Consider the following 26,632-nt stretch of genomic DNA (forward strand, 5'->3'; position numbering starts at 1 on the left):
ATTGGTGAGGACATTGGTGAGAGCACATATGCGGAGGCTTGGCAAAATTTGGAAATTCATTTCCAGTAGACAGAAAGAGCTTCTACTAACACCTTCATAGTCATGACTCACTTTGATTCATGAATGTAGAAGTGGCTCTTAGGTGCTTTAGCATGAGATAAAAATTGATTTTTTTTTTTTTGAATCAAGTTGAATTAAGGAAAGAACATTGTCAACATCAGAGCTTAGAACAAACAACAATTTGAGATAAGCGTTAGAGATCTGGCTTTATCATGATTATATTCATTGAGATGTTTTGAAACAAATATTAAAGATTTCAAAGATCCCTCATGTCTCTGTCTACATTGTTCCACTGGATAATCCGGAGGCCCTGGGGTTAGTCACTGAGGCGCTTTTTGTTTATTTGTCAGAAATTAGCTCTGAACACAAACAAGGCTGGTTATGCCTGGCTGTGCTGTGAAAATAGATAAGCTTCTGACTTTTGCCTTTGGAGACTCCAGCTCATAGCTAATCACAACTGTGGACACGGATTACTTGCAGGTTATTCTCTGTGAGAGGCCAGGGAGCTGACAGTTGCTCAGGAGCAGACCTCATGACATCTGAGCCCTATGTTTTATTACTTGAGTATTTATTGAGTCTTTTCCATGTGCTAGTTAATGAGGAGAGGGCAAAAGAAATGTAAATCTTGGTCTCCCAAAAGATCACCATCCAGCTCAGGGACAAATGTAGAACCTAGAAAGACAGTCAAGTCAAAAGTAAAGGCTGCGCACCAGGAAGTGATGGGATGAGCCATGAATACAGGAGCCCAGGCGAGGAGAGATGGGCCACCTGGAGAGGATGGGGATTTCGTCACAGAGGAGGTGGGGCTTGGGCTGGATCCCCAAGGATGGGCAGGGAGCAGAGCAGACCTTCCTGCCTGACATTGTTACTTAAATGTTACCTGCACTGGTTTGATCTCCCAATGAGATTGCACACTCCCAGGGGAGAGTGACCTTTCCCACCACAACCAAGGCAGAGCTATGCATACTGTAGGTGAGTAGCAATCTCCCCTGGAACGAGGTTGTCATGAAAGTGCTCAAAAATACATGGGGGAAGGTTAATTTGCAATGACTGAAATTGTTAATAGGGATAAGACATCTCTATAAAAATCTTTTAAAAAATGTTGTTATTCTCTTGTAAACATTTCGATGGCTATGACCATGACAAAGCCAGAGATTTCTTCCTAATGCTTATCTTGAATTATTATTTGTTTTATGCTCTTATGTTGACAATGTTCTTTCTAAAACTCCACATGAGCATTTTTTTTTTTTTTTTAAACAACTTTTATCCCAATCTCGAGTGCCTAAGAGCCACTTCTGGGAGACTGATTTGCAAGGCATGTCCTAGATAAACTGGCTAGAAAGGTTTTTTTAAATTTTTAATTTTTCAAAAGATTTTATTTATTTATTCATGAGAGACAGAGAGAGAAGCAGAGACACAGGAAGAGAGAGAAGCAGGCTCCCTATGGGTAGCTTGATCCCAGGATCCTGGGATCACAACCTGAGCCAAAGGCAGACGCTCAACCACTGAGCCACCCAGGCGCCCCTGAAGAGTTCTTTTTTTTTTTTTAATTATAATAATTAGGAGATGACATCACTGAATCTGGAAGCCTGAGAGCTGTGGACAGTAGATTCTGGACACCGAGTAGTAGGGGTGGCATGGGAGCATGTGGAGATGTGTACATGCTGTCCAGTGAAGCAGAGAGTAGGGAGGTGATGAGACTCCCTCTCCACCTACACTGCTGGACTCAGGGAACAGAGGACAGACGGGAAAGGGGACCAAGGATCTGAGGAAGCTGGTATTCGGAGGACAAGGGTCATCTTCACTCTAATGCCTTATTCCTAGGTTTTCACTTGAGCTAGCTGCTTTGATCTCATATTGCTAAGCACGTCAGTTCAGTGTTTTCCAAAGAGAAATTGGGAGCAAACCCAGCAGGCAGATAGAGTAACCAGAACACTCTCCCACACATCTGGCTGAGGTGTTGGGCCAGTTCGTAAACACGCCACAGTGATGACCTAATAATAACAGAGGCGTCACGACCTGGCAGGCAGCAGGGGACAGGAGGACATTTGGCCTGAAATCCTCTGACGTGTCCAAGCTCACACTTGGGTTCTGCTTTCACCGGTTCCCCAGCACCCAGCCGACTGGGACCTGGGAGTGCTCTGACTGGGGATCTGGGTTGAATGAATCACAGCAGAGACTGCCAACCAAGAGGGAGATTTACAGCCTCCAGCCTTCTGTTCTCAGCGTTGCAGACGCGGACAAGGCCTGCAACCCTCTCCTGACACAGTGCGGGCCGCAGGCCAGGCAGACATCGTCATTCTGCTGCTGCTAGGGAACCATGGCCACTTGGAAATGTGTCTTCATCTGTCCTCGTATTGTGATACTTTGTCTTGTACGAAGATTCTAAAATTGAAACTCTCAACTGAGAAGAGTCATTTCAGTGCTGGCTGCCGTGGTTTGCATGCAAAGTGCAGACTGACATTTGAAGTCCTTGACTTTCTAATCCCCACCAGGGGCACACTCTTACCACCATGTCATCTGGACGGTGTCTGTACCCCAACCTGTACTCACTTTGGCTCCCTGTCCTTCCCTCTCAGCACCCTCCACCCTTTCTACTTGTGGCATCCCATTGGTCTCAAGGCTCTACTCAAGTGCAACCCCTTGGCCCCATGTTGTTGCTCAGTAGCCTGCTTCCAGAGAGGCCTGTAGGTAGTGCTTTATGGCAGACACATGGCCAGACAGATGGATGCCTTGGGCGGTCTAGGTCTGCCATTGGTTGGTCAACACGATGTCTTAAACTCGCTTTGTGGCACCAGGGGGATTTGTTGAAAATATAGATAGATGCCCGGGTCCTACCCCATAGGTTCTGATTCACTGATACCTGGATGGGGCCCAGTGATTTGCATTTCTCTGTGGAGGTTCCAATGCTGGTGGTATAAGGATCCTGCTTGGAGGATCCTAAAATGTGCCCCTACCTCCCCTCCCCTGTTACCTTCTTTTTTTAACCCTCTCTTAGCACTAGATTTGATGAAATCCCTAAGTGATGGTTAATATCCCAACACGATGTCAACTTTACTGGGCTGCAGTACTCAGATATGTGGTCAACATGATTCTGGGTGTTTAAGTAATAGATGTTTATGCTGTCACAGTTCTGCGGGCCGAAGTCCAAAATCAAGGTGTCTGAGGGCCATACTCCCTCTTGGGGAGGGAGCCTTCTCTACCCCTTCCTAGCTTCTGGTATTTGCTAGCAATCACTGGCTTGTAGATATGTCACTCCAATCTCTGTTTCCCCTGCCATATTGCCTTCTCCCTGTGTGCCTATCTACCTCTACGTCTATTCTACTCTTACAAGGATGCCACTCACATTGAATTAAGGGCCAACTGTATTCTGGTATGACTTCTTTTTTTTTTTTTTAAGATTTTATTCATTTATTCATGAGAGACACACACAGAGAGGCAGAGACATAGGCAGAGGGAGAAGCAGGCTCCACGCAGGGAACCCGGTGTGGAACTTGATCTCAGGATCCTGGGATCATGAACTGAGTCAAAGGCAGATGCTCAACCGCTGAGTCACCCAGGTGTCCCTGGTATGATTTCCTCTTAATTTACATCTTAAATGCATCTGCTAAATCCCATTTCCAAATAAGGTCATATTCACATGTATCAGGGGTTAGGACTTTGACATATCTTTTTGAGAGACACAGTTCAACTCAGGATCCCAGGATCATGACATATTTACTGATTGCACCTGACCAGGGGGGCTTAGTTATCTTTCCTTGAAATTAACATCTCCATCTTTTCTTTTGGTCATTTCCTTTAAGCATAGTTCTCTGATTTATCCAAGCAGAATTCTATATCCTTGCAATTCGAAGTATGGTCCATCTTTGGGCAGCATCCATAGCACTTGGCAGCTTGTTAAAAATGCAGACCCTCTGGTTCCACTCTAAACCTACTGATTTGGGAACCAGCAGTTTAACAAACTCTCCTAGTGATGGATATATACTTTAAATTTTGAAAAGTGGTGGTCTAAATAACAAAAATCTTCCTTTTGGTTTACCTTCCTTTTATACTGGTGAATGATCCTGGTTGCTGTGAACACATTATGGACAAATGTCCTTTGTTTAAATAGGAGAATTAACCATTATGCATTCTTTTCTTAAACATCCTTTGATTATTCTTTGTAATGTACGTGAAGTAAAAATGTTCTGAAGTCATGAGTTCAAATTCTATGATTAGTTTAACCAAAACTATGCTAATCAAACCTGAATTGTCAAGTAAACCATTGTAAGAAAAATCTTCTAGTGTGGAATCATTTCTAGCCTATACTACCCAAGTCTGAGGTGGAAGGGAGAGGATGATTAATTTGGAAAAAAGTTTTTAGGGATTTTTTTTTTTTTTGGTTGCCATTTTTGGGGAGAACCACAAAATAGCTCTTCTCAAATGTTGAACATTTATTTTGTGTTATCTGGGAACATTGGGAAGACATGTTAAGAAGGCAAGTTTGGAATTATTACAAACATTGATTTCCAAAGATTAAGAGTTGTCAAGAAATGACTGTCTTATCTTATGAAACCAGGAAATTCAAGACTTGGATACTTCTGTGATTAGTGAAGAGAAAAATCTTGCTCTGAGAAGTTGGTTATATTAAATGGCTTTGAATTTTTTTTTTTTTTTTTTTTTTTTTTTGAGAAAGGGACAAAGGGGTGGAGCAGAGGGAGAGGGAGAGAGAGACTCTTAAGGAAGCTGTACACCCAGCATGGAGCCCAACAACATGGGGCTTGATCCCATGACTGTGAGAGCATGACCTGAGCTGAAATCAAGAGTTGGATACTTAACTGACTGAGCCACCCATCCAGGTGCCCCTGAAGAATGTTTTTAATTCAAAGAGTTCATGTTATTGCAAAACTACTCTGAAAATGTTAACTTCAGAAGGATAGGCCTTTGACTTTTTGAAACTTCTTTCTGGCCTTGTTTATAAGTCCATTGGCTCTAAATATTTTCGATGTACATCAGAATCATATTTCAATAAAAATTAGTGTCTTAGGGGATCCCTGGGTGGCGCAGCAGTTTAGGGCCTGCCTTTGGCCCAGGGCGTGATCCTGGAGACCCAGGATCGAATCCCACGTCGGGCTCCTGGTGCATGGAGCCTGCTTCTCCCTCTGCCTATGTCTCTGCCTCTCTCTCTCTCTCTCTCTGTGTGACTATCATAAATAAATAAAAATTAAAAAAAAATTAGTGTCTTAAATTCTATTTTAGTATTTATCAATGACTACTGTTCTTTTTCTTCAACTGGAATAAAGGAAGTGCCAGACAACCAAAGGGGTCATTAAAATTCTTCATCGTCAGTATAAGAATCCAGGTTATTTCTGTTCTAATTTTTTGTGACTTAAATCTTCACATAATATGAATTAACATTGCTTTTACCCCCATACTGAATGTCTATTTTTTTATATAACTTTTCTTCCTTACTTGTGTCCACTTTGTCTCTGACCCTTTAGAACATCTATTACATTTTTTAAAAATCTGCCTTATGATGCTTCTTAGGGTCATTGTGTACCTCAGTAATTTTTATCTTAGGCTTATTTCCCCAAATAGATCCATCCATCTATCCATCTGTCCATCTGTCCGTATATTCATTCTCTTTCCTGCTCCTTTTTTTTGAATAGACATTTTACTGAACATGTACTATATGCAGTATGTTATTCTAGGCACTGAAGAGACAGTGATAGTAAGAAATAATGCCTGCTCTCTCTAGAAGGTCATAGGTGAGGAAAGATACATGTAATCAACCAAATATATGGACACAGTTAGGGAGGCAGACAGTGCTAAAATAGGGGTTCACTCAAGATGTTACAGGGACATTGCAGGCAGCACCCAATTGTCATGTTAGGACAGACTGGTGGTGGGGCTCAGAAAAGTCTTTTGAGTGGTTTGGGAGAACCTTGAACTGCATTTGGAATGAGTGGCTTTGGCAGGAGAGAGTGAAGAACAGAAGCCTCTGGTGGAGCTCTTTGCTAGTCCAGTCATCCTTTCTGTGTGCCTGGTTCCATGTCATGTGTGAAGTACATGCTTATGGATTGGAGGGATCAGAGAATCATTTAGGAACTGTAGCTTGTGGTTTCATAGTTCTTAAAGCTTGCACCTGGACATCTGAAAGAGGAACGAAAGGGAGAGGATCAGGCAAGTTCTATAGCTGTGTTAGTGGGGCAATGAGAGACATTTTTGGCTAGCAAGAAGGGCTCTGTCAAGGATTTAACGGCTTACAGGACCCTGGAGAAGCGAATGGAAAAGTCAGAGCAGTGATGAAGTGTGGGCTCTCCTGACTTTTGCTGTCTACACTTCCAGAAGGAAATGCATTCTCTTCATGCTGTGGATCTCTGGAGCACCCATCCTCTTCTCTGGTCTAACTTTTCACATGTTGGAGGACAATGCCTTCCCCCCATGAGTCTTGTAACCATTGAAAAAGAGAGTGACTTTTTATCCTTTAGTGATTCAGAGCCCTTGGGGACTCATTTTAGACCTTTTGTTTGTGTAGGGGAGAATATCTGAAATAAGGGATGATTTGTGTCCTGATGGAGAAATCACAAAAACAGACTAATCGCTCATCAGGGGTGATTTTACCTGACTTCTCACTATCTACCAGAAAAGCGCAAAGCTTCAATGTTACAAGGACCATTTAAAAAGTATAGTAACTAATTATCTTTTGTATCCAAAATTTTTTGTGTTTTACTAGTGGGTAGAAATAGATGTCATTTTATTATTATTATGGAAAAAATATCTTTGTGTGTAATGCTCACTTTAGGTTTTCTTCCACAGGAGTTAAGTTTTTACTGCTGTATCTTGAGCTGGACTTTCTTGGTATGTGCTGGAGTGAAAATGAGTCGACCCTCTCTGGTCATGAGCATATTGGGGTTGTCCGAGCTCCTGTCTTTCTGCCTCTGCAGAGCTGGGCGGAGCTGCCAAGGAGCCAATGGCAGGAGAGGGACTGGCTGGGGATGTCTGTCCGAGCTTTGCACAGGAATCTAGGTAGAAAGCTCATGAATACCACAGGGAACAGAGGAACTTAGCTAAGTGTAGCCCCATGCTCGGAATAATTAAGAAAGGGTACAGCCTCAAAATCTGTTTTTTGTTTTTTATAACAGAGACATGGCTCTATTTATAGCATGGCTTGGCATTAAAATTCAGCTTGCAACAGCTTTTTGAAACAGCTTGCAACAAAACCTGTGATATTGACTTTCTGCTAATATACTAGCCCTGATAAGATGCTAAGGTATTAAAAGGGTGGTTTTTCAGATACTGAGGTACCATAGTGATCTCCTTTACATTGAATGTCTTTGTCATTTCTGTTATAAAAAACAAAACCAAAAACTCTAAATATATATATTTAGTGCATGTTATATATTAAATATATATCATATATGGAAAAACCTCTAAATAAATAAATAATAAATAACTAAGTAAATAAATAAACATGGCAGTTGGAGCAGACCATCACTGTACTTATACTGAAAAAATATATATATATTAGTTTGAGTCTTCATAATGGTAGTAATATGTATCAAATTGGCCTGAAACTTGTGGTAAGCAAAGTTAAGAGTGTTGTGTAGTTCAACCTAAACTGGATCCTTATTAAAACTTTCAACTCATGGGCAGCCTGGGTGGCTCAGCGGTTTAGCGCCGCCTTCAGCCCAGGGCCTGATCCTGGAGACCCGGGATGGAGTCCCATTTCGGGCTCCCTGCATGGAGCCTGCTTCTCCCTTTGCCTTTGTCTCTGCCTCCCTCTCTCATGAATACAACAAAAACAAAACCCACAAAAAAATCTTTCAACTCGTTTTTGTTACTCATTTTATTTTTATTTATTTATTTAATTATTTTATTTATTTATTCATAAAAGACAACAGAGAGAGAGGCAGAGATATAGGCAGAGGGAGAAGTAGGCTTCCCTTGGGGATCACGACCTGAGCCAAAGGCAGACACTCAACCACTGAGCCACCCAGGTGCCCCGTAACTCATTTTAAAGTAAGAAAATTTAATAAGGGCCGTGTGAAGTCAGTCTTGAGGACAGAAAGTGAGAGGCATTCCTCTGTAGCTGGTGTTGTCATTGTTTTTGAGAATGTGATTAAAGGCAAGGAGATCTGTCATGTGACAACAGTGATAACTTTAGAGACAAAATCTAATTGTAATAGTAGTTTATTAACGTTCAAAATAAAAACACCTGCATCCTGAATGCAACAGTATTTGCTAGTTTGGTATGTGTTGAACACTGTGCTGGGCACCAGATACAGCCAGACGAAACCTCCTTCCAGCACTGTCCACTTAGTGGTTAGGAGACAGAAAGGTGGATAAGAGAAGAAGGATCCTATGGTGAAGGAGCACACACTCTAGCGGAGAAGGCAGAAAAGGAATCTGAGGGCTGGAAGGGGTGGGTGTTGTGGGGGCCTGGGTTGAGGTAAGCCATCCCTGCACTTATATTGAATATTTAGCACCAGTTGCGTTAGGTTTCTATACAAGATGCCTTACATGATGCCTTACATGTTAATTTGTTTGGTTCCTGCTAAAATAGAGAGTACCCTTAGGTGGAAATTAAAATAACAAAAAGTCAATCCCTGATTTATATTTGTGGAGTATTTTTGTGTCTTGGGTGTACCTGTGTATATGGTGGCTCCACTAAAATCAGTTGTCACACTGGCTTGGAATACCAACATGGAAGAATAATATGGCATAGTGCTGTTTACAGGTGAGGGATGCATCTCATTACATAACATTTAATACTTGTAATATGCCTTCCAAGAAGGGTTCTGGCCCAGAAAATTATAAAGGAGAATTAAGAGAACCAGAATTACAGAAAGCTGGGAAATACTTTGTTCAGCTCTCTTCACACAACAGTGAATTAGTAAGTGATATAGATCCCTCTTGAACAAATATTTTTTAATTATCATTTGAATGGATGCCAATTCTAAGCCTGCCAGAGTGTGCAGCTCTCACTCCTGCCCTGGAAGAGAACGGGCCAGGTGGAAAGGGTGGTATGACAACATAGGAATTGCTTGGGTACAATCCTAGTCACGGTACAGACGATGGAATTTTGAAGAACCCAGAAAGGTTCTTTATGGACTTCATTCTGACAGCGGTGAATTAGGTAAGAGGGTGACATGTTTGCATTGAGATCTGGAAAGATTAGTGTGACTGCACGGTGAGGACAGACTGGATTGGGAGGTGCGTGCAGGAGCAGGGGCGGGGAGGCCTGGAGACTCACAGGGATCTAGGTGAGACAGGATGGTGGTCTGAGCTAGTGGATGGAGACAAGTGTGTGGATTCCACAGGGGAGGTAGAGTTTGCCAGGATTGGGGACCCACTAGTCAGGGGGCTGAGGGCGTGGCCATTCAGAACTCTGATGGAGCAGGGGTGCTGTAGTTCACCACCAAGTCAGAGGACATGGGCAGGTGCAGGTTTGAGGTGGGTGTGAGTAGGAAGGAAATCAACTCGTACCTGGGAATCTGGAATAGTGAATCGCTGACATGAAGTGGCACACAATAGGGAGGAGAACACAGTAATAAAAAAATGTGGATGCCTATCACCAAATTCCCTTAAGTGAAGGAAAACTTCACTGCACTTAAATTGAATATTTAGTACAAGTCTATTTACTAAGGTTTCTACACATGATGCCTTCTGTGACCAATCAAGTGTAAATTCGTTTAGCTCATGCTCAAATAGCATCCTCAAGGGGAAATTAAAACAGCAAACCACACATCTCTCAAATGTTGGTCTATGTATCAAATATAGATGTCCAAGTTTGGAGGGCCTGAAGATAGGCCCCAGGCTTAGATGGTCCTCAGGAATTATTTGTGAACTATGACTTATCCACAATATTAAAATGCTTAGATATGAATTAATGAGGATAAAGTTAACTGACTTGGTCATACAATTATTTTGAAAGAAAATCTGAAATTCAGTAAATAAGATTGGTTGTATAACCAAATCATTTAATCACCTTGATCAACCTTGGTAAAACATGATTTCCCCCTCCAACTCCTTTCCCAGCTGAGATCTGCAAGGCAGTTATCACTGGCTGATACGCTATATGTTCACTTACTTGTTTTTCTTCTCTTTCTGTTCTTACCTAGGATGTTGGCTCTGCCAGGAAAAGATTTAGTCTGTTCTGCTCACTGCTATAGCCTCAGCACCTAGTACAGTATCCTGGCACATATATGCATTTGCTAAGTATCTGTTGAAGGAATGCTGTTGAATAAATAAAATGAATGTCAATACAGACGACCCTGATAAAATAGATGGAAGCAGAAGTTTCTGCAAGGTACTCTGAGGGCAATATAGCTAATTTCACAACTGGCCTCTAAATATAGCCCTGTTTATAGCGTTTTCTGCCTGGACCGGTTTTCTTCCCAACATTTACTCAAAACGTGCATTTTTACAGATTCAAGCTCCACCGAATTAAGTTTTTAAAAACCAGCACATGTGAATGAACGGAGATATGCTTAACTTTAAACGATGCTACTTTTGAATTAACTCTGCACTCGGTGGGCAATTCTGTAAAGACGGGCAACTTGCAGCCGTGAAGCCCGGCGTCCCCTGTAAGGGCCCAGGATGCCCTGGAGTTGCAACAGGGTTGCTCGAGGTCCGACACGCTCTCTAGAACTCCTGCCTCCCGGGCTCCTGCAAATGCAAAAGCACCGAGTGGAACCGAGTCAGGTTAGATCCGCGTTCGCTCCCGCCCGCTGGAGGAGGAGGGTAGCCTCGGGGTCCTGTGTCTCCCGAGACTCGGTTTCTCTTCGGGACCCGAGACCCGAGGCTCGCGGGTGGGTGCCCAGGGCCCCCGGCAGGCCCGCGCGGGGAGCGGGGAGCGGGGAGCGAGCGCCTACTGCGGAGCCTGCTGCAGCCGCCGCCCGCCGCCCGGAGCACCGCGCGCACAGCTCCCCCCGCCCCCCGCCCCCAGCGAAACCAGCCGAGCGCGGCGGGGCGCGACCCCGGGGCGAGGGGCCCCGACGTGCGTCCCGGGCCGCCCCCTCGCTCGCCCACGCCGCCGGCCCCCGGGGCCCTTCCCCGCGCTCCTCCCTTCGCGGGCTCCCCGCCCGCCGCCGCCGCCGCCGCCGCGCCCGCCGCCGCCCTCCGAGGCTTGTCCCTCGCCGCCCGCCGTAGCCCGGCGCTGGCCGGTCGCCGTTTCCAAGATGGCCGCGGCGCGAGCGGCTCCTGCGGCGGGCTAGAGGCGGAGGCGGAGCCGAGTCACTCCCGCACTCCGGGGCTCCGGTGCCCCGCGCCAGGCTGCAGCTTGCCGCCCGCCGCGGCCATGCGAGGCCCCGTGCACGGATGAGAGAAGCCGCCGCCGCCGCCGAGCTGGTCCCCCCGCCCGCCTTCGCCGTCACGCCCGCCGCCGCCGCCATGGAGGAGCCGCCGCCGCCGCCGCCGGGACCCGAGCCCGAGCCCGAGCCCGAGCCCGAGCGCTGCCGGGCGGCGAGGTGAGTGGGGCTGCGGCGGCGGCCCGGCGCGAGGAGCGGGTGGCGCGCCGGCCGGAACTGGGTCGGGAGGCCGAGGGGGCGTGGGGGCCCGCGCTTCCCGCCAGGTGGCGAGGGCTGCGTCCCGGTGCCGGGCCGGGCCACGGAGGGGAGCGCAGGGGCGGGGCGGGGCGGGGTGCAGCTCCGGGACCCGGGGCACCGCGGCCGGCCCGCGACCTCCTCCGCGACCTGCGGGCGGGGGCCGCGCCGAAACCGCGTGCAGCGTGGCCGGAGGGAAGCGCGCCCTCCGCGCCGCCCCGCGTGCGAGCACCCGAGCGGACGCCTGCGGAGCCGACGCGCGCAGCCCGTGGCCCTGCGGCCCGCTGCCCTCCTTCTGCAACCCCCGCCCCCCCGCCCTCCGCTTCGCCTCGCCTCGCCTCGCCTCGCCTCGCCTGCCGTCTCTCCGGTGGGAACTGCGCTGGGTCTGTGCAGGCGGCCGGGCCGGCTTCTCCCCGCGGGCCCCTTACCGCCTCGGCTGGCGGCGTGCGAGCTGCACAGCGTCGCCCGCACGTGCCCGCACACAAAGTGCAGGGCTGCTTGCTCTGAAACTTTGCAACCGCCTGAAGCTCCTAAGATGGAACTTCGGTCCCCAGAGCATTTGTTGCATTCCGTTCCTGAGACACTCTTGCTCATGAATTTTATGTCGGTTTTTTTTTTTTTCCTTCTTTCTTTCTTTCTTCCTGATTGGGAAGTCAGACTCCCCATACCCAAGGATTTACCTCTTCTCATGTGCTTACGTTTGTTCTGTTCCACTGTCCTCTTAGCCCGTCCTTCGCATCCCAGAGTTAAACTTGCAAACTGCTGCCCCCTGTCCCTTATAATGGAAATACTTGCAGAGTTCCTCTTGAATCTTCCTGTCTTGCTCTGTACTTCCAGGAATACGGCAAAAAGAAGCGTCCTCTTTGTTTTTCCTGCTTAAAAAAAAAAATAAAAAATAAAAAAAGTTTAAATTTGGTTAGCCCCGAACACAGAAACCGTATTCTTGCTTGTCGACCCAGTCAGTTCAAACAGATTTTATTTTTATAAGCTGCGGAAAAAACTTCGTTCTTCGTTTTCCTAGAATTCTGAGATACTTCTGTGGACTTTTAAGGAACAGCTTCTCTAAATCATATTGCAGGGTGTAAAGAGAACACGTTTTGTTCCTTGCGAAATCCGTCTAACGTTTTTAGACGTGTTGCCAGAATACCTTATTGTATACAACATCCCTTAGTAGATTATCTTTGAGCGTTTTGACTTAAGTTTTTAAGAAGAATAAGAAGGACACTTATTGACTGCTTAAAATGTGCCATTTGCTTTGCTTCCTTAATTTTTACAGCCACCCCGTGAGGTAGGTCCTGTTATCTCTGTTTTACGAATGAGTAAACTGAGGCACAAAGGTTCTGCTGTGTTTTGTCTAAGCTTTCACAGCTAGTTGAACACAAGTCCGGCTGCACACCCGTAAACACCTTGAAGAAGAGGCGTGATTTTATTACCCAAACGGACAGATCAGAGGTTATAAATCAGTGTAACGGTACTTTGGAAATAGTAGACATGAACCTTCTTAGGTGAAAGTAAGAAGGGTGGAGTGGAGTGGAAATGTGCTGAACAATCACTTTCCCCAAGGATAAAAAGAAACCTTGGTGTTTTTTTTTTTTTTTTTTTTCCAAGTCAGGTTGCCTTTCTTTGTTATAATAAAAATAGGTCAGGATAAATGGGCTTCATCCAACTTTAAGTGAACAGCAGTGTACAGAACAAGAAGATCTTAGAAATATTTTTCTTAGCAACATTATAGTTAATTTTACAAAGCAAATCTGTAAAACAGATTACTTGGCCAAGCTGTGATTTTGTCTTTTATACTCACTCTCATTATCACCACCACCTCTTCCATACACAGAGCCGACCTCTGACAAACTTCATGTGGATCATCAGTAAAAGATGCTGCTCTAGGGGTTCTGCGACTGTTTATTTGAATTTCTCTTATTTGTGTTTGTAACTATTTTAAAGAAGCTCAGTATGCACGTTCAAAATGATAGATGCCGCATTTTAACACCGGAGACCAAAAGTGTGATTTATGCTACCAGATTAACTGGTTTTGGGAGAGACGGAATAAAACTCCTTCTGCCGTCTTTGTTCACGTACTGTATATTAACGTGTCATTGATTAGGAAGGCTGCTCTAAGGCACAGGTCTTTTGTAGGATGCAGGCCTACACATGTTGGCCAGTGCATCACTGTGGCAGGTGCCAGCCCAGCACATCTGTTTGGTGCATGCTGACGTGAGAGTTAGGCAATCACCGAGGAACACAAAACAGGTTGAGAGGTGGTAGTACTCTATTGTAGTTTTACTTCTGATTGTCCGTCGTGGCTACTTCTTGTCCTTATTTAAGATAAAGAATTGTAAGGGTAGCAGTTATTAGTGATATAACTTAGAAGTAAACATTTCTTATAATTTCTTTTTCAAGCTTCTGGGTCATTTGTAGGAGGATCCTGAGATTACAAGGAGAGCTATTAAAAATAATTTGGAACAATTTACTTCTGTGATTTCTTGAATCTGTACTTAAAAAAAAAACCAACAGAACTTGGATGTTAAGGCTGATAAAAGACTGCTCTTATCTGTGACTTTTCATTTAAAATGTTTATATTAAAATAGCCTCATTGTTCTCACTTACTGAATTTGAAAAATACATGTTACTTTAGCTTAAAAATACCTTTTTTTTTTTAAAATCAAGGTACTTTGATTTACTAATTATTTAAGAAGATGGTTCTTTTAAGTTCATTTGAAAAAAAAAATGGGCTTCACTGGTAAAAGTACTTGAATATCCTGTCATTCCTGGGCGATTTGATCTCTCTCTCAACTTGAATGTCTCCTTTGAGCCAACATATTTAAGTCTTGACATTGGATGTCACCTATTCTACCTAGCGAAATCCACCTTATGGTGCAGCTGCAGACTGCCTGGGCAGCATCAGTGCTGGGTGTGGCCTGAGACCATGACAACATTAGATCCCATTAGCGGGGGCGGCGTGGGGGCACAGAAGCAGTGACCATGCAGCCAGCGGTAACAAAGGGCTTCAGTGATGGCAGAAGCTTGCTCTTTCATGTTCTGAAATGGGGACAGCTTGTCTTCTCAAGAAGGACTTTGTGGTTCCCTTTAATCGTTATATTATTAGAAGTTGCTTCTGCTTCCTTCACAGGTCTTCTCTTGGTATCTTGTAAATCTTGTTCTGAGCTCTACCTGAAACTTGGGGATATAAGGTCTTGATTGCTTACTGGATACATTTGCTTTAATAACTTCCTGTTACTTAATAATTCCTCATTCCTCAATGATTGTCTTTTAGCTCATAGCATTCTGTTGTCTCAGCTTTCTTATTTGACCGGGTGGTATGTATGCTTTTTAAAGACACCTGCATGTTGCCAGTCAGTAGGCCATTGGAAATAATTTCTTTAATTTTTTTTTTAATTTTTATTTATTTATGATAGTCACAGAAAGAGAGAGAGAGAAAGAGAGGCAGAGACATAGGCAGAGGGAGAAGCAGGCTCCATGCATCATGGGACTCGATTCCGGGTCTCCAGGATCCCTGGGCCAAAGGCAGGCGCCAAACCGCTGCGCCACCCGGGGATCCCCGAAATAGTTTCTTTAAAGAGAAAATAGAAGAAATGTCAGAAAAGCAGTTTGGGCAATGACTGCTGTGGGTCTTTTTGAGCTGGCATTCCCTTGGCAGGATAAGATAAGCAAGGTCTAGGTGCTGTGCCTCGTCTCTGTCTCAGCTTTGTCTACATCTGGTGGGCTAGTGTATTATTCTCTTGACTATAGAAAGCTACAGTATAATTGAGAAATTGATTGGTGAACATGACATCAGCAAGGAAAATTCGCTGAATGATCTTAGCGACTAATGTTGCTAAGGAAGGTTGGCTTGCATCCCCATCAGATGCACCCTCTTCTAGTGTGAGAGGCATGTGACAAAGTCTTACTTCTTAGGCTTTCATTTCCTTAGATTTGAGAGGCTGCTTTTTTTCCCATCTTGTCATTAACTTCCCTCCATTAGTTGGGTGATAGTGTTTGTTTATAATCTTCAGTCTTACTTTAATCAGATTGTAACAGACCTTGCTCTTCTGGCTATACTTTGAAGCATATTGTATCTTTGTTCCTTAAAGACATTTCTTAATGTCTAGATTTTTACAAGTGCTAGATTTTTACTAGTGGTTAAGTCTCAGTGCTAGATTTTTACTAGTGTTAAGTCTCAGAAGGTCACAACTATCTCCACCCACCCCTTAATCCATCCCCCTGTCGGCACCCCCCAGAAAGAATCCTGTGGCATAGTTTCTGAGAAAGGTGTGGCAGAGATCAGTGGTTGGTGCTTTCATAAAATGCTTTTTGACTCTTGTATTATGTTCAAAAAAAGATCATGATGGTATGTGGTTTTTCTGGATTTAAATCATTAAATGAAAATAAATTAGAACCACATTAGAATTCTGTGCAGCTATTAAAAACCATGTTTTTAAGGACTATTCAGTGACATGAACAAATGCTCATGCCAGAAAACCTATAAAGAAAAGTTTTTATAGGTAAATGGGACCTGAGTATCCAGTTTTTAAAAGATTCTCAAGTAGTTCTGATGTGTACATACTCACCACTGTGTTCATTGAGAACAGATGATAAAAACAGTATTTGCAGAACGTGGTACCCAAGACTTGAGGTGGCTGCTCAGGTGGTCTATATTTCTCCACCGGTTACGTCCGTCTTCACCAATATCTCCTCCTTTGTCCTCCCTCTCCTCCATTGTCATCTTTCTTTCCCTGTCAGCTCTAGCTCCTTGGTTCACATTGGACATGGCCTCTTCCTACATGCTCTGGCCTATGTAAGGATGGACACTCGACCCAAGCCAAGTCATTAGGATTCTTTCCTGGGTTTTAGAATTGGCACTGGAGGAGAGCAATGCTCTTTTTAATAACTAAAATATATATAATGTAGAGTTCTGAGCTTGGAGCTAGCTCTCTGAAGCTGTAGTAAGGCTCATGGAGAAGTCGTTTGGCCTCAGACAATAACATCAGCCCCCAGAGAAAAGGCAGAGAGGCCAGAAGAGCACTTTGGCCAATTTCCTTTTATGCTAGATTCACTTCCATTTTTTTCTTGATTTGATATGTGAGTTAAATAGATTCTCTGTTTTTGCTTAAACTCTGAATGAGGTGAGTTAGGGTTCTTAATCCTAGCTAAGCTCAATATGATCCCATTTTAAAAAGTGTATATGTGCATAGAAAAGATAGAAAGGATACATACTAATTGTTTCCTAAAATATTTTATAGTTAATGTGTTACATGTTATTATTTTATAATCAAAAGCTAACTATAGAGCCCAAATTCTTAACTAGTATGTTTATACTTTTAAATGTCCTTACTTTGAATTGTTACTAAAGTTGAAATTGATGAGAGTCTACGTTTTATAGAAAGAGAATGTGGTCGCCAAATTTTGAATTATTTTAACTACTTAAATTTTCTTTTTTCAAATGTTTTTAATATCTATGAACTAACTGAGCTGACTATATTGAGATGGTTTGCTTTAATTATTTAATTCATCCTGGGTAACAGAATTTGTAGATTAGAAATAGTAACAGCAGCAGTGACAAAACAAAGGGCTTGCTTTATGATAGTCTTTCATATTTGTAGTGGTACTGTTTAGAATCTATGACTGTATCTTCATCATGTATGTTATATTAAAATGTTTCCCCCTCCTTAAGAGGCAAAATGCAAAACCACTGTATTTAAAAGGAATATTATTCCTTTGAAAAATAGGTGTGGTAGGTATATTCTTGTATTTCCCACAGACCTCAGACTCATGTGATGGAGTGCAATTTGCCTTTAGGTATTTATTCACTAACAGCCTAGGCAAAATGATATATATATTTTTTTAACCTATGAGAACATTCATTTGTCATAATTTGCAGACATCAGTAGAAGTATTAGTCTCATGGATCATTTGGATGCCAAACATTTATAAAGTAGCAGAGAAAGCTATTAAGAATATATTAGGCATTCTTTCAAAAGCATTTCATAAGTGGATTTCATTTCAGCATAATTTCAGAAGAAATAAGCCTTCTGTGGAGAAAAGTGGATACTAAGCTTTAAAGCTGATCAGATTTGATGTTTTCAGTGAAAGCTTTTTGTGCATGTGAGCAGGCTATTTGAGGATACTGCTGAAGTGTACAATGCTCTGAATAGGGCTTATTAGAGGATAGCTAGTTTAGAGATGTGAAATTAATAGAAATTGTCAACCTTTTTACTCTGTCAGTGAGAATATTTTGGAAGAAAATTTAATACATGCATTATTTTTATTGTACCATTAAAAATTCTAAAGCTTTTTTTACGTAGGAACATAAAAATGTAGGTTTTTCTCTAGCTGTTATTCAAAGAAGGAATTAAGTACTTACAGTGTAAGTCTTATGGGTCGTAGGACTGTTAATATTTATTTAGTCTAACCTCTCAGCAATTGCTTATAGAATTATAGTAATTGGAGCTGGAAGGGAATTTGGAACCCAGCTGTGTATTTTAGAGAAGAGTAAAGCAACCTAGAGAGGCTGCTGTTTCCCCAAGGTCTCCAGGCTTCTCCAAGTCTCCAGGCTCTTGCTTCCCTTTCTTTCATGTCACACCTTGCTACCCGGGTTAGGGTCAAAGCTAAAGGTACTTTCGGCCACCTGACTGCCTGTGCCTAGCCCAGCATCAGCTCACACCCACGTGACTAGTTACCTGGCAACTGTGGAATACTATATTTTCTGGATTAATTAGACTTTACAGGATACAGCAGTGATGAACGATTCATTTTCAGAAAAAAAATACAGTCTCCTCCCCCCCAGAAAAATTCCAACTCGTACAAACCTCTGCCCCTGCTGCCCTGTGAAAATTTTAAGTTCATAAAATAAAGAACCAATGCTGAGACCTTTTTATTTATCTTGCTATTCTTTTCTGTGCTCAGCCTTTAGATTAAGCAGACAGTAAGGTTGTAATTTCTCTTCTGGGGTGGCAATATTGAACTCTGGCTATGACTGTGATGTACAGTAAGAAATTTTACAATAGTATGTATATGCTATATAAGTGAAGTAAAAATTTATCAAATAATGTTTGGCCTTGTAATATATGATACACTCTGATAATTCTGTTCTGTCATATTTAAAAAATTGTTCACCATGATCCATTAAATTGATTTTAGTACCCACAAATAGGTTGTGACCCTCATTTTGAAAAACATGGCTCTACTAAAAATAAAAACATGTCCTATTGTACTTTGTCCCTTTAGATTGAATCAGGAGAATGGCACAGTACTTATCCACTAATTGATAATTTTGAAGAAGCTGGGCAAGGTTAGGATCTGAGTATTTCTTCTTGAAAACAGCATTATTTCCCAAAGGCAGGAATAAGAGTGCATTTCACCCTTGCTGCTCAGAGCTGTTCTCTCCATTGCTTATCCTTAAAACACAGGAACTGTAAAGGTTAGTTTAGAATTTAGAATTAATTTTAGAGTAAACTCGGGGTTGAAATACAAGAGTATCTTAGACTATTTTTCTCTAAAACACTAATTTGTATTTAAATTTAAAAAAATTTAATTTTAATTTAAAATTAAAAAATTAAAAAAAATTTAAATTTGTATTTAAATTTTTTTCAAGTAGAGTGGGCCCGAAAGGGAGAAAAAAACCCCGTTTTCCCTGCCGTGTGTGCACGTGTATGCATGCATGTGTGTACTTGTGTACACAGCAGTCTTCAGTGCTGTGAAGTATATTTTTGAGAGGAGATGACCTGGAGAGTTGTCTTTTGCTCTTCCCTCTTTATCTTGTTAATCATTCCTCTCACTCTCCGTCTTCTGTCAACCGTCACTTACTTGAGTCAAACTTTCCTGGACCGCCGCCTCCTCTCCCCTGGATTAAATGAGATCCTTCTGCTATAAGTCTGCATGGCCCTTGTACTTTGCCACCGAGAGTGTGAAGGTCTGTCTCTTGTGCCCTGGCAACAAGGAGACATTAAACTCCATGCAGGCAGGGACGTTGATTTGCTCATTTTTATAACCCGGTTCCTGGTACTGCATCTGACACTCAGTCGGCTTTCAGCTCATACCTATTGGATGTTGGAGGTGGTGACTGTATTGGATAGAGCGTGGGTTTGGTATTACACAGATGGACTTGGAATCTTACCTTTGATTTTTAGCTGTATGTTTTTGGGATGTATAGAGCCTTTCTCAGACTCCATTCCTCAATTGAGAAACAGAAGTAATAGTAACACCTACTTTCTAGGTTGTTCAGATTCAGGGAAATAATGGCCTTTTATATAAAGTTACCCAGTCAATAGTAGTTATCATGGTTACAGTTCTCTTTTCTTCCTTACTTTTTGGTTTAAGTTGAGAAAAGGGGAAGTCCATTGTAATTAATTTTCTTAAAAAGCCATCACATATGCTTAGAAACTACCTACTTTTAAAAATAGCTGCAATCATCTGCATTATTGAAGAAACGTTTGTTTTTTCTTTGTCTGCAGAAGTCATAGAAGGAAGAAAAAGGATTTGAGGACCTGATTTTTCCAAGTTCTTTCTTTTGCTTCAATTACTTGATTTATTTTTGCATATTATTCCTAAAGGTGTTTGGAATTCTGAATGGCCCTTGGTGGGACATAAACCATGCTCCTAGAATCAGAAGTGTGGCACTACTGATTGACTTGTTTGGGTTAGTGGGCACAGTTCAGTGTTTTTCTTTGGAAGTTCTTTTTAGTTGTTTATTTAACTGGACATGTCTTTATAACTTAGGTCAGTACTGTTCATTTTTTAAAAGGTTGCATGCTGTATTTAAGAGTAATGTTTTTCAGATTGATCTAGCAGCTGCCTCAGAAAAGCAAATAAAATTTGATTAATAAAACTAACTTAATCAACTAGAAACTTTCCAGATTATAAAAGCGGCACATGTCTATTACGGAAGAATCTGAAGAATCTGAAAAGTATAAAGAAAATAACCAACGATAATCTTACCACCTAAATATAGTTACCATTAACATTTTGATTAGGGGTTTGATTTCCTGGGTTTATGTGTGCGAAATACACACACACACACACACACGTATATACACACATGTATATATATACATTTTTTCTCCATACAGTTTAACTTGAAAAGCTACCATGTCATAAGCATCTTTCTATGGCATAAATATATTTAATGACAAACAGTATTCTGTTCATGTATATGCCATAATTGAACTAATTGTTCTTGAATTGTTTTATAATACATGTTTCCACTTCCCATGACGTGATAAAAAATCTTTATATAAACTTTTCAGTATTTTAGGTCATTTCTCTAAGGTAGATTACTAGGTCATAAGATATTTTAAGTTTTATTTTATTTTTTTATTTTTATTTTTTTATTTATTTATGATAGTCACACAGAGAGAGAGAGAGGCAGAGACATAGGCAGAGGGAGAAGCAGGCTCCATGCACCAGGAGCCCGATGTGGGATTCGATCCCGGGTCTCCAGGATCACGCCCTGGGCCAAAGGCAGGCGCTAAACCGCTGCGCCACCCAGGGATCCCGATATTTTAAGTTTTAAGATTCTTGAGACATTGCAGCATTTCTTTTTGGAAGGTACTAAGTTATTTTACTCATACTAATGTTAAAGATAAAATACAGTGGATAATCTCCATTACAAAAGCATAATCTACTAAATTGTTGTGAGTTAGAGATAGCTTAAGAGAAAAAGTTTCCTTATAGATTCAGAAAATAAGATGTTAGTACAGCAGGAGTATTCCAAATAAAACCCACAGTCACCCTTCATCAGTGCATTCTGTCCTAGGCAGTTCTGGCTCTGTTCGATGTTCAGTTAGCAGTTTTATGCATCCACCTTCTTGCCGAGATAGGATCACAAGTTGCTTTCAGGGAAACAACAGAGTAAAACAAAAACCTATCTGTAGGTAATGGAAGACTTAAAAATGACTGGTTAATTTATCGCTAATTTTCAGAAGTGTAAGATCCAGTTGGAAACCATGATAAGATTAAGGCATTTGACAAAATTTGATTGTTTCTGTGACATGCAAAACAAGATAAAGATCCAAAAATCTTTAGACAGAATATTTATAAACATAATGATTAACTCTACTGTCAAGAAAGAGTGGATATGTTGTCTAATTTATGAAAATGGAAACCACATAAACTTTACAGAGAGAAAAGATCTTCAGATAAGACCTATAATAGTTTTGACATAATACACCAACAATATACTAAATGTATAGTTAGAATATACCAAGAATATATCAAGAATATCAGGTAAAGAGATTCTGTAAATCTGGAATAGGTCTTAAACTTCTGTGTGTGTGTATAAAGCTGCATAGATAGGTGATAATCCATTTCTACTTGAGAACCACTGGCCTAGAAGATCCTAGATTCAAATTTAAGCAGTTGTGACTAAGTGAACAATATAGGAAACATAATGCAATTATGCCTGAGAATATAGCTGTTGTCTAATATCCAACAGGTTAACTCCAGCACCCTGATAAATGCAAGTGTGTAATGGACAGTGCAGGCATTGACAGTTCTGTAGGAACTTCTCGTACAGCAAACCATTTTTGAAATATTTATGACATCTTAGCCCAGACAGATTTAATCTAAGCATCTGCTCTGATTTGGTATCTCATCAATAGTAACACATCAAATAAACCAAATTATTTCTAGCACCTCTCCTTTTGCAACATGAGAAAACAAATCCTTTGTGATTTTCCAAGACCCCCATGGGAAATCTAAAAAAGACAGTTTTAGGTCTAAAAAAAAAAAAAAAAAACCATTTAAGGATTTAATTTTGGGAAGGCAAAATATCAAAATTGTCAGGAGTTTGAACACTTCAGTTAAGATAGGATTATGGAATATCCAAAAGTGATATTTGAAATATATATTTGACCAAAGTGACAGTAAAGATTTTAAAAGTAAATATTAGGAGTAGCATGATTGTGAAGGACCTTTCCTACACTGAGAAACTTTTGCTTTCTTAAATAACAAAGGACATAGTAATAAGGCAATTGAGGCAGTGTGGGAATGTTCATTAATGGAGAATGTCTCAGAGAGGAGGGAGAAAACTCATTTTATGAAACATGGGAGTCATGGAGGAAGATGGAGGTGGGTCTTATTTTCTCATATGTAAGGACATGGTGGCCCTTCAGGTTAGTCATTGCTTGGAGCACATAAGGGTGAGGGTTTCTTACTCTTTGCTCTCATCCAGGAGCACAGGGCTCAGATGAGATTGAACATTTATCACAAGAGATGTGTGTAAGTGCCCAGCTCACTGTGTGTTTTATTTATAATATTGCACTGAATAGTTTGCACCGAATAGTTTGAAGTAGTTTATTTAATTGTGAATATCTGGACATAATTTTTATAGACTCTTAAACACTAAAGAAAGTTTTTTCTCTTTTTAAAAAATTGCTCTGGTTCATACTTATTTTGGTGCTTTTGCTCCTGAATAGAGAGCTGCCATTTTTAGCTGCCTAATGTTTGTCTATTTAATTTCTTGAAATGAGCTTTTAAAGAGTAGTATTTCATCAAATATAAGATGCCCTTGATTGTAAGATGCAGTATAATTTTATATATCATGAAGGAAAAAATATTGCAATTATACTATGACACAGTGCATTTTGTATCAGTTGTAGGAAGCAGTGTAATATTAGAGATGTTAAAATGTGGAAAAATGTATGTTTTAAAGTCAGTGAAATATGGGGAGGTCTTGACTCTTGCTATTTTGTAAAAAATATTTTATTTGTATTTATTTGAAAGAGAGAGTCAGAGCTCAAGCAGGTGCCTGGGCAGATGGGGAGAACCTTAGGCAGACTCTACACTGAGCACAAAGCCTGACATGGGGCTGTATTCCACTATCCAGAGGATCATTGAAATCAAGAGTTGAACGCTTAACCAACTGACTCACCCAGGTGCCCAACTCTATTTTTTTTTTAAAGATTTTATTTTATTTATTCATAGAGACAGAGAGAGAGAGAGAGAGAGAGAGAGAGAGTGAGGCAGAGACACAGGCAGAGGGAGAAGCAGGCACCACACAGAGAGCCTGACGTGGGACTCGATCCCGGGTCTCCGGGATCACGCCCTGGGCTGCAGGCGGCGCTAAACCGCTGCGCCACCGGGGCTGCCCCCAACTCTTTCTATTTTTAAACTTAATGTGATATATATGGTAGTATATATACAGAAGAAGCTGCTGGCTTCCACAAGATCCTGATAAATTCACAAGGAATAAAAGGGAAGTAGGATGGGGTAGAAAAAAGTGGGGTGTGGTGATTTTTAATTACATAAAATTTAGCATAATTTCAGTCTACCAGTGGGAACCTTTGTTGCGTAGCAAGCTGGGTGCTGACTCCCGCTGATTGTTTTCTGATGTTTCTATTCCAGGAAGCCGTTTGTGATCTTAATTAATTTAACCAATCCTTTGTTGGACTTTCAGGGTGTTTCCATTTCTTTTGCTATTATAAAGTTATGAGCATTTTTTTTAGCTCAATCTTCATGTGCATCCAGGATGTTTTATTAGGATAAGATTCTGAAAATTTAATTGCTGTATCAAAGAGCATGTGTATATATTTTTTTAGTTATAGTCTACTGTTCTTTAAGTACAGAATTTTACATAGTGAATTTTTTTATAATGGGGAAGCAACTATATAGGCTGTTGGCAGAATTTGATAATACAGAAATGAAAGAGACTAGTTGACTAATTAGGCAGGACCTGGTAAGTTCCTCAGGTTGTTTTATTTTAAATTTTTATATAATATTTTTTGTTGTATAATGTAACACAGCTATTTGTGTGTATATGAAATGAATAGTCTGATAAATTGTCCAGAAGTGAAGGTGCCCTTGTAGAGATCACCTGTGTGAAGAAGCAGACCGTGAGCAGCATCCTGGAAATCCCCCACACCGCCACTTTTCTGCCTCTTCTTATTACCCAGACCCCCTGCTCATATTTTTCAGCTTTCATGCAGTGTGGTACTTGTAGATTCATGTGTTTTTTTTGTTTTGGGCAGTAGTGATGCTTTTATTCTTGTTGCTGTAAAATATTCTCTTGTATAGATGTATCAGTGTATTCAGTGTTTTTTAACCATAGTAATCATTTTTAAGTGTCCAGGTCAGTAGTGTTTTTTTTTTTTTAAAGATTTATTTATGTATTTATTCATGAGAGACAGAGAGAGAGAGAGAGAGAGAGAGGCAGAAACACAGGCAGAGGGAGAATCAGGCTCCATGCAGGGAGCCCGATGTGGGACTCGATCCCGGGTCTCCAGGATCAGGCCCTGGGCTGAAGGCGGTGCTAAACTGCTGACCCACCCGGGGTGCCCGGTACTGTTTTAAGTACATTCATTCACACTATTGGGCATCAGGTCTCTAGAACTCTTCATCTTGTACAAGTGACTTCCCCCTCCCCTCCAGCCCCTGGTGATGCCCATTCTACTTTCTAGTCTGTTTGCCTATTTTAGGCACCTCATGTAAGTAGGATCATACAGTATTTGTCTTTTTGTGACAGGCTGGCTTAGCAGAATGTCCTCAAGCTTCATCCACGTTGTCGCATGGCAGGATTTCCTTCTTACGGCCGAATAATATCCCATTGTATGAATATACCACATGTTGTGTATCCGTTCGTCTGTCCACTAACACCAGGGTTGCTTCCATCTTTTTGAAGTTTGTATAATTTTAGAGATCTTTGACTTAATATTGCCAAATGCTTTTCAGAAAATTTGTGTTAATTTTCTTGCCATTACAGTAATTTGTAGGTTTTCGCCAATGGTTTGGTTACTTGTGAGGTTGAACAATCTTTTTTTTAATTATTTTTAAAGATTTAATTTATTTTACAGAGAGAGCACATGCGTGAGTGGGGGAAAGGGCAGAGGAAGAGAAGAGGGACAAGCAGACTCTTTGCTGAGCATGGAGCCTGCCTGACACAGGACTCAATCCCACAATCCTGAGATCATGACCTGAGCAGAAACCAAGAGTCGGATGCTTAACTGAGCTGCCCAGGCGCCCCTGAACACTCTTATGTCAGTTACTTACTTACATTTCTTCCCATTGTATTTTAAAAATTGTTCATATATCTTTCTTCTTGTCTGTGAATTACTTGAGGGTAGTAGCTATCATCTTAGACCTTTTTATTCATGAAGTGTCTAGTACTAAGTCTACTACATGAGATGCCCGGAATGTGTTTGGTAAATGAATGAATACATTTGTATGTGGATGTATTGGGACCTCATAAGGCTATATCCTTGTAGTACTTTTTGGTATGTTATGACCTGTTACAAAAACATCTCTTTTTTTTTTTTTAAGATTTATTTATTTATGATAGACATAGAGAGAGAGGCAGAGACACAGGAGGAGGGAGAAGCAGGCTCCATGCCAGGAGCCTGACGTGGGACTCGATCCCGGGACTCCGGGATTGCGCCCTGGGCCAAAGGCAGGCGCCAAACCGCTGAGCCACCCAGGGATCCCCCTACAAAAACATTTCTTAAAGCAGTTGCATAGTAAATAGTCTCAAGTAGTATTTGATAACTAGACTCAAGTGATACTTGATTAGAAATTATCTTTATTTTAAGCTTTCTTTTTTTCACATTTCTTAGGTTAAATATGTATTTTTTTTTCAGATAGCTTTAAAATGTTTACTTTGGTTTTCTTTTAAGAGAGAAAGAGAAAGGGGTTGGGGAGAGGGAGAGAGAAAATCTCAAGCAAGCTCCATGCCCAGCATGGAACCTGAGGCAGAGCTTGATCTCATGACCCTGTGATCATGACCTGAGCTGAAATCAAGAGGCAGGCTGCTTAACTGACTAAGCCACCCAGGATGCCCCTAAATAGTTCACTTTAAATAAAAGTCATTTTGATCCGTTAAATTTCTTTTTCCTACTTAGTCCATAGCCCATCTAAGTTAATTGTGTAATTGCTTACCCCTTTATTTTGAGTAGATAAGTGTGACAGTACTATTGAATCTGGGCTTAGGATTGTATCACTAATCACTTTGCTGTATCTACTGTCATTAATCTTTGTTAAGTACTCAACCACTAACAGTTTATTTGGAAAGTTTAAAAAAAGATGAATGTATCTTGCCACATATAGGTGTCTGATAGAAAGCA

At 41.5% G+C, this 26,632-nt stretch overlaps 1 protein-coding gene and 1 long non-coding RNA gene across 5 annotated transcripts in view; one reads left to right on the plus strand and one right to left on the minus strand.

Annotated features, from left to right (window-relative positions):
• Positions 1-3,440: 3,440 nt before the first annotated feature.
• On the minus strand, positions 3,441-10,699 carry LOC144314764 (uncharacterized). Its single transcript, XR_013380620.1, has 3 exons — positions 10,160-10,699; positions 6,840-7,064; positions 3,441-6,192 (listed from the first exon to the last, which is right to left on the minus strand). It is a non-coding gene; the product is annotated as an uncharacterized LOC144314764 (long non-coding RNA).
• Positions 10,700-11,216: 517 nt separating this feature from the next.
• MAP3K4 (mitogen-activated protein kinase kinase kinase 4) overlaps positions 11,217-26,632 on the plus strand; it is a 110,773-nt gene continuing 95,357 nt past the window's right edge. For 3 of the 4 annotated variants that reach the window (XM_077899228.1, XM_077899247.1, XM_077899233.1), the window contains exon 1: positions 11,217-11,510. In XM_077899228.1, the coding sequence (XP_077755354.1) occupies positions 11,362-11,510 (149 nt within the window). In that variant the 5' untranslated portion in view covers positions 11,217-11,361. The remainder of the gene's footprint in view (positions 11,511-26,632) is intronic. The other variant, XM_077899254.1, reaches the window with a different exon arrangement.

The sequence above is a fragment of the Canis aureus genome, chromosome 1, assembly GCF_053574225.1.
Source record: "Canis aureus isolate CA01 chromosome 1, VMU_Caureus_v.1.0, whole genome shotgun sequence".
In the NCBI taxonomy this organism is placed as follows: domain Eukaryota; kingdom Metazoa; phylum Chordata; class Mammalia; order Carnivora; family Canidae; genus Canis; species Canis aureus.